Consider the following 8,210-nt stretch of genomic DNA (forward strand, 5'->3'; position numbering starts at 1 on the left):
ACTCACTTTTAAATACAATGCTATAGTAACGCTCTACATGAAAGCAAGCAGACAGAGGGATAGTTTGGGATGGAAAATGAGATCAAACTCTTTCAGTCTCAGTGTCGTTGTTTTTGTAACTTTATGCTTTGGATGTGGAGTTTCTTGTGCTCGTCCTACAGATATGTTCAGATATCCTTTTCTGCACATCTGCGTCTCCCCGTTACAGTAAGTCCTCGTAGGGTCCTGTTGCTGTGCCCACCCACAATAGAAAGACTTCAGGGAGGGACTTTGCCTTTCAACGTTTAACCAGTGAGCAGTCTGATCCCGGTGAGACAGAGGGCTTTTCAAAACCCAGAAGAAACCCAAGCAGACCTGCACCGAGCCGAGGATCGCTCCGCCACCGCATTGATGAACACTCCGACGAGTTTCGTGTGATGGATGGATCTGCTCGTGGTGCGTTGCGCGGATCTTCTGGAGAGCTCTTCACCACTCAGACCGCCGGGTCAGGTTTTTGTTAGATGTGAGGTGAAATAAGTCCGAGGTGGTTGTTTCCGAGCCTCTGTTGGTGTGGATGGACAGGTCAGGAGTGCGTATGCAACACTGTGGGAGCTCCGTGGGATCTATTCACCGCATCCTCCTGGGATTTATGGTCCTCAAGAACCCGTTTCTCCATCGGATGAAATAAAAAGGAGAATGTATGGAATAAACCAGCGCTGTATTTACATGTAAGACGATCGAATAGCTAGTGTGTTTGTATGATTGCCACATCGTGACTTCTTCATAATAACAACTCTTCATTACTGTTACAGATCATTTCATTTCTTCGTGCTGTGGTGCCATGCTCAGGTAAGCGCACTTCAGACTTTCCAATATCAGAAAAAAGTTAATAAAAGTAATAACTAAATTTTGAATATTACGGATATGACTCAAATCTAATTATAGAGAACATTGGGTTTCTCCAAATTATGGTGGTTATAAGATTGGCTATACTTTTCTTTATCCCAGATTATCAGATTAGAAAGAAAAACATTATGTATTTCATTTTTCCCTTTACATAAAAAAGGGGGAGAATCACCCGTCTCCTAATTTTAACCAGTATGTGAGGACGCAGGGCGCAGTGACGGACCAGCTCAGCCGCAGGCAGGTCAGGGTTTACCAGCTCTACAGCCGCACCAGCGGGAAACACGTCCAGATTCAGGGCAAAAGGGTCACCGCCACAGCTGAGGATGGAAATATGTTCGGTAAGTGCTGACCCGAGACCCGCTGTTCACCATGTAACACGTTTGGCTTTGTCTTCTTCTATGAGTTGTACATCCAGAGAAGGGTTTCCTTATTTTATTTTATTTCTATTTGGGACTATGACCCCAGATTGTGCCTCATTGAACTGCAGTCACACTGCCAAGTGTCATACTTTGTGAAAAATGAAAAGGCCTACCCTTGATCTTTGAAAAACCCAGAGAGCTCAAAACACCTCAAAAAGATATTATAGATGTTTAACCTGTTTCAACTGATCATAATCCAGTGAGCTGGAAATGACACAACGCAATCTCCCAATCACATAACTCATTACTTTCATGAAAGTACAACATATTGGCCAGTAAAATCAACATGTACCAATATAAATGACAAGTTTATCATGCAGTGGACATACTGTTATTTCATCCTGATAGTTGGACTACTGACCAATATCGCTGGGTAATCATTTTTCAGAAAATGCGTTGCTTAGCGCTTCGATGTGTATGTAACGGTAGAGGTCCAAACATTGTTTTCTAACCTGGCAGTCAGCACCCCCAGTACGACAAATCTCACTGTCAGTATGTAACATCTGTAGGACAACCTGTTGTCATTCTTTCCTGTTTATGTTGATGTGCTTTTCACACAAACACTAGCTCTTGGAGAACAGAGATTGTCCTGCTATAAATGGCAACATATTTAAGAGATTCTTTAGAGGAATCACAGGAAAATCTTGGATGGAAGACAGTATATGGCCCCTGACAGTAGAGCCTCGAGAGCCCCTGCTGGGAACCACGTCCTCAGGCACAAGCAACAGTTTCTCCGGCCTGCTCGTCCCTCCCTCTGTGAGCTGTGTTCAGGCTTCTATGTTAATTCAGCCTCCCTGCTGTATCCATGAAGCTGTCGTCTGGCGAATAAGTGGCTGATTAGGACAAGTCCTTTGTCTCTACAGCCCCAATACACAAGGCTGTTGCAACGCCCAATAGCCATAATTGACTGCAGGACAAATTCAATTGACAATGTATATTCTGCCCTTTACTGTTCCGTGATAACATTTGTTCAATAGTTTGTAAGAGGCTACCTGAGCTCTTATTGACTCAACAGTCTCTGGTCAGTCTAGTTTCAACTCAACAGAGATATCATCCACTGAAAAAAGACAATTCACTTACTAAATTATGACTATTACAATGTGAAATCAAATTCTTCTAGTAACTGGTAACATAATAACCCAGTTGACATGCATGTAACACCGACTGCATTGTCTATATTTCAGGTAATGCCTGGTCAGAAGGATATTTGCTATTATCAAGGGGCCTGCCTGTCTGGCTGTATGTTTTGTATGGGATGTTACAAAGAAGCTTTGAAAACACAAAAACATCATTAAAAATGAAGACAAAGAAATGAGTCAGCGGTTGTTTTTTTCCCCTCAGCTCTTTGACTTTTTCCTCTCTTTTTTCTGTCAGCTCGTCTTTTTGTTGAGACGGATACCTTCGGCAGTCGAGTGAGAATCAGAGGTGCAGAAAGTGGGCGCTTCCTCTGCATGAACCGGAAGGGTAAACTTGTTGGAAAGGTACGATATACATTTCTGGATTCCTTCTATTTTTAAAGATGACTATTGGCCTTGTATTGATTTTAGATGGCATGGAATCAGTGCTAGGACAAAATAAAATAAAAAGCTAATTGAACTTATAGTATGGCACTATTATGCTGCCAAATGCTAGTTTGAAGCAGGATTTATATCAAGTAATCTTTGCATGGTATGGCAAACATGTAATTCACAAGGTAGCATTTAATTTAAAATTGCACTATTTGCCCAACAGATAAAATGTACTTTTAGGGTGTAAACATCTAAGATCTGAATCCATGTTTGAGCATATCAGATCTCACATAGAAGCCCACAATGTAGCTTCTACTGAAGCTTCAATCCACTGTCATAGCCTCATAACGTGTCAGTCACCCTGGGTCATGGTGTGCTGGGAAAAAGGAATTGTCAGAGGGCTGAGTGAAAGTTGCTCAGTCTTGTTTGGTCTTAAACTCTCCACTTCCTTCATGGAAATGGGAACGATGGATTCACATATTTGGCTGAAATGTCTTGTCATACTAGTCTCATCATGGTTCAGAGTTGTAGAAACTGGCTGCTGTAATGTCTGTTAATAAATATAACAAGTACACACTCCTGAGGGACAGTACATGAGTTCATATGAACAGAAAAACATTTATTTTTTACAAGAACTGACGAGCCTATTAAAGTTCACTTCAAAGTTGACAACTTCACAATGCTGAATTTTGTAGCTGTGACATTGTCTGTGATAGTTTCCTTTAGATTCAGGTTTGAGCTGCCAATCACACACCAGATATCATGTACAGCAGATAAGAGATTTCAAGAAGAGAGATGAGCCTGCGATAGCTTTTTACGTCTCTGTGATATGTTTATAATGATATGATTCATTTATGCATGTATTTTTTGGGCCTTATTTGCGTTTTGCCAAGAGCTGGATGAGAAGATCGATAGATACCACTATATAGTGTAGGGGAAATAATAAGCTACCATCAGCAGGTGGTTAGCTTAGCATAAATCATTTTTAATGGGGGGAAACAACTAGCCTGGTTCTGTCAGAATGTAACAATATTCATCTAACAAATTGTGTTAAAAAACAGCACAGCTTGTGGTTTTACAGGAAAATTATAAGTCAAACTCTTTATGTTAAATTAATGATTCTAAACGTAGCATTTGAAGCAGTTCAGCATATTTGTAAGTCTTTGTAAGTCGCTTTGGAAAAACAATGTCAGCTACATGAAAATAATTTCAAAATTGAGATAGAATGTGTTAGCTCGTGAGTTTTAGAGATGCTCGTCGACATATGTTGTTACCTTTGGACAGAGCCAGGCTACCAAGTCAACCGACTGCTAGCTAGCTGTAGCTTCATATTTCATGGACCAAAATAATAGTGTTATCGTATCTTCTACAAAGCAAATAAGTGACTCCAAATATGTCAAACTATTTCTTAAACAGAATCTAACTCAAGAAACAGACATTTTTTTTTGTTTGCGTTGCAATAAAAATGTCCAGACACAAATAAAGAACAATAACTTAAAGAGTCCGTTACGCTGCAATATCTATTTAAAGTTTGCTAACATTAGCTAACATTAGCTACTATGAGCTACTGGTCATTAAATGTATCCTCATTCAACGATTCATATGATATCTCACAAAAAGTCCTCTGCCTGTCCTCTGTCAGATGCTACTCTGGGTCATTTGGATCCTGTAGTTGATCATGTACCTTTAAGACGCTGCACTGGGTCAGTAGGATCCTGGCAGTCAGTCCTGTGCATGTCAGATGCTGCTCTGGGTCAGAAGGATCCTGGTAGAATGTCCGATACCTGTCAGACGCTGCTCTGAGTCAGAAGGAACCTGGTGGTTGGCCCTCTACTATCAGACGCTGCTCTTGTTCACGGGATCCTGGTAGTCAGTCCTGTGACTGTCAGACGCTTTCTAATTCAGTAGGATCCTGGTAGTTGGCCCTCTACCTGTCAGATGCTGCTCTGGGTCAGAAGGATCCTGGTAGTCAGTCCTGTGCCTGTCAGACGCTGCTCTGGGTCAGAAGGATCCTGGTAGTCAGTCCTGTGCCTGTCAGACGCTGGTCTGGGTCAGACGGATCCTGGTAGTCAGTCCTGTGCCTGTCAGACGCTGCTCTGGGTCAGAAGGATCCTGGTAGTCAGTCCTGTGCCTGTCAGACGCTGCTCTGGGTCAGAAGGAACCTGGTAGTCAGTCCTGTGCCTGTCAGATGCTGCTCTGGGTCAGTAGGATCCTCGTAGTTGTTCCTCTACCTGCACTAATCTATTCAAACCTTTAATTTTTATCTCAGCCAGGTGAATCATGCAAGTGTGTGAAGTGAGTGTGCACCTCTGTGTCTGTCCTCGGCAAATCTCAAATTCTACTGCAGAAAACTGCATCGTATTTTCGGTGTCCAGTTCGGCTGCATGCTCAAGGACCTCTGGTGGTTGGGTGACTCACTTTCTCAAAAAACATTTCAACACTTGAAAGTGCTAACAGCTAACAGAACTTCCCACATAGCTGACTGAAGATCCGTCGCTCTGCATCTGCGTCTGCTCTGCTCTGCTCTGCGTCTGCATCATCAACTTCACATTTACACATGTATTGTCGATAAAATCTAAACCTAAATTAACGCTTTAAGTCGCAGCTAAAAGGACCTGAGACCTGCGCTTACACAGAGCCCAGACCTTTAGACTGTAGCACCTTATGCAGAGTTATCACAAACTACATTTACACACATTAGATGTTCATAATTAGTACTACACTTTATATATATATATATATATATATATATATATATATTGTTGTTTGTTTAATTATGGTACTTTGTGTTTAATCCATTTATTCCACCAAAAACAAATCGGTTTCTAGAATTTTCCTTCGGGTGTTAAATGGAGGTGGAGGAGGTTTCAACCACTTCCTGTCCAGCATAGATGTCTATTTTTATTGTGAGTTCAGGCTGTGATACACCTAGAATACTACATTATGGTTCCAGTGTCTGTGCAATTTAGAAAATATTCACGGTAGTGATTTTAATTCATTCATTCGTTTTTAGTGACGGGCAGAACAAGAATACATGTGAATGATTTACATTATTCTCTTGTTTAATGGATATTGTACATATTGATTGTGTTTTTGGTGTGATAAAGAATCTTTTGGATATTTCCCATGAGAACTTCCTCCAAAAACCCGTGTGCATTGCCTTCAACTTCCACTTGTCATTTGTAACAGAAAGGATGTGTCATTTTACATAGTCTCACTTCAAGATGGGTTATGACATGAAGACTGTATGAATGGTTCTATCGGTGCGTTAAGCAGTCTGTCCAGTTTTAATAAAAGAAACTTTTCCTGTCTTCTCACGCAGCCCAACGGCCGGAGCAGGGATTGTATCTTCACAGAGATCGTACTGGAGAACAATTACACGGCCTTCCAGAATGCCAAGTATGAGGGCTGGTATGTGGCTTTTACCAGGAAAGGGAGGCCCATCAAAGCCTCCAGGACGAGGGAGAACCAGAGGGAGGTCCATTTCATCAAGAGGCTACACACGGGCCCGCCCCCCTTCCCCAACACCGACCAAAGCAAACACTTTGAGTTCATCCGATTTCCGGCCACACGTCGAGCAAAGCGGAACAGGAAATCACGTACCTCTTCCTAACATGCAGCAAAAAAATGGACTGACGACAGTTGTGATATAGGAAGAACCAGATGCCATTTTATTTTTGTATATTTTTGATAGGCAAAAGATGGTTACAGTTCCATAAATCTAAAGTAATATTGCTGTAAAATGATGATGTGTAAATACTGAAAGAGCGTAAAGAAGATGGATTATATTTAATCGTCCAGTGTCTCTGTGTTGACTGGGGGACAGGCTCGAGGGACATTAGGACTCGAGTGGTTAGTGAGACTTAACTATCGCATCCTTTCTGTGCTGAGGTTAAAAAACTGCTCAACGGATTTAACATGCTGCACTAACAGTGAACCAAAATACACTGAAGACACAAGTAAGAAGCCTTTTCAACGTTGAGCTTCACATCATGCAATGTGCTGCACAGGGTTCCCATTACTCCGTTATTATTTCACACTGTTGAATGCAACGGGGGACAAAGCGATGCTCAACCCTTTTGGAAAATCTAAGAAGTGAATTAAAAGCAGTTGCAAGGTTTGCTTAGAAGCTGGTTGGTCTACAGCCATAACTGCAACCTGCCAATCGGTTCTTCAATGTGTGATTTATAACATGGAACAGCTCAGCATACGTCAAAGAAGTCTACATTAGTGAATTTGTGAAAGGCAACAGTTAAGAAAATAATGTTATGTCCAACACACACACACACACACACACACACACACACACACACACACACACACACACACACACACACACACACACACACACACACACACACACAACTTGTTGTAATAAGCCCACCTTTGATCATCAGTTGTTTTCATAATGATGTTAATGTGTCTATCCCCTGTACAGTACAGCACTGATTACAATGATCAACTTTGAGTGCTCTAATATGTTCATGATTATCAAGTTAAGTGTTCACCTTATATTTTATGAATGAAATGTGATATTTGTCCAATGTTAAAAAGGCATAAAATCTTCTAAAAGGGACCTTAAGGAAGTTGCAAAAGGCAAATATGGATTTTATTCTTTTATTTTCTATTTTATTTACTTCAGTGTCAAAATATCACCAGAAAATTGGATGGAGAACTTGGGATTTTGGGACTCACGTGAACCTCATGGTGGTGCTAGAGGAGCGACTTGAAAATCAGAAGATAGAATGAGAAGAATGAGGGCAGGAGGGGTGAGTCCGAGTCCAAGGTCCAACGACAGCGCTCCCATCACACATCAGATTAAAGCACTAGATCTACGAGGTGCCAGGACCCACACAATGTTCTGACACATCTAAATGCTATCTGGAGTTCAGCCAAACAATGAGGCTCTTTTAATGAACTCGGCAAAGAGGGAAGGCCTGAGCCTTAGACTGAGTTAACACCGAGTAGGAAATGTGGCTGTGTTTATGGACGTAATGAGATCTGTTGTTACAGTGATGATGATCAGAAATTTTATAGCAGGTTGATGGGAGTACACCAACACTTTCTGTTCTTTATTCCACAGTTATACAAAGTATTACATTCCACACACTCACTGGGAAATACTTTCATTTGGCTTTTGATTGGCTTCTTTTAGAACTTCAGAAAATAAACTGCACTTATCACATACAGTAGGTATATGAGCTGATAAGATTTTCACCACCACATGAAAGCATTTTTTAAAAGGATTAATCAATACAATAATAACATCTTCTAAAGTATTCTATATGCCACAACATATAGTGGCATTAAACACGTTTTAATTATTCTACCCTGAAAACAATAAATTATGTTTTAGCAACATTTCCACTAAACGAGCAGAAGTGGATTCCACCTCTCT

At 41.0% G+C, this 8,210-nt stretch overlaps 1 protein-coding gene across 2 annotated transcripts; it reads left to right on the forward strand.

Annotated features, from left to right (window-relative positions):
• Nucleotides 1-330: 330 nt before the first annotated feature.
• fgf17 (fibroblast growth factor 17) lies at nucleotides 331-7,378 on the forward strand. Of its 2 annotated transcripts, none has more exons than XM_068703462.1 (5): nucleotides 331-707; nucleotides 792-828; nucleotides 1,046-1,223; nucleotides 2,679-2,785; nucleotides 6,135-7,378. In XM_068703462.1, the coding sequence occupies exons 1-5, from the start codon at nucleotides 676-678 to the stop codon at nucleotides 6,423-6,425; spliced, it is 645 nt and encodes a 214-aa protein (XP_068559563.1). In that variant the 5' UTR covers nucleotides 331-675; the 3' UTR covers nucleotides 6,426-7,378. The 2 variants fall into 2 exon arrangements, with proteins under 2 accessions (XP_068559563.1, XP_068559564.1); XM_068703463.1 differs by having other exon boundaries at nucleotides 1,079-1,223.
• Nucleotides 7,379-8,210: the final 832 nt, after the last annotated feature.

Source organism: Cebidichthys violaceus, unplaced genomic scaffold (assembly GCF_023349555.1).
Source record: "Cebidichthys violaceus isolate CVI_PGR_0920_01 unplaced genomic scaffold, fCebVio1.0.p SCAF_9, whole genome shotgun sequence".
NCBI lineage: Eukaryota > Metazoa > Chordata > Actinopteri > Perciformes > Stichaeidae > Cebidichthys > Cebidichthys violaceus.

What these genes read in the sequence shown, in the direction of transcription:
- fgf17 (XM_068703462.1), top strand. Translation starts at nt 676, where the DNA reads ATGTATGGAATAAACCAGCGCTGTATTTACAT. An exon ending in AACCAGCGCTGTATTTACAT is followed by an intron (nt 708 to 791) that starts GTAAGACGATCG and finishes TTACTGTTACAG; the next exon opens with ATCATTTCATTTCTTCGTGC. An exon ending in TGAGGATGGAAATATGTTCG is followed by an intron (nt 1,224 to 2,678) that starts GTAAGTGCTGAC and finishes TTTTTCTGTCAG; the next exon opens with CTCGTCTTTTTGTTGAGACG.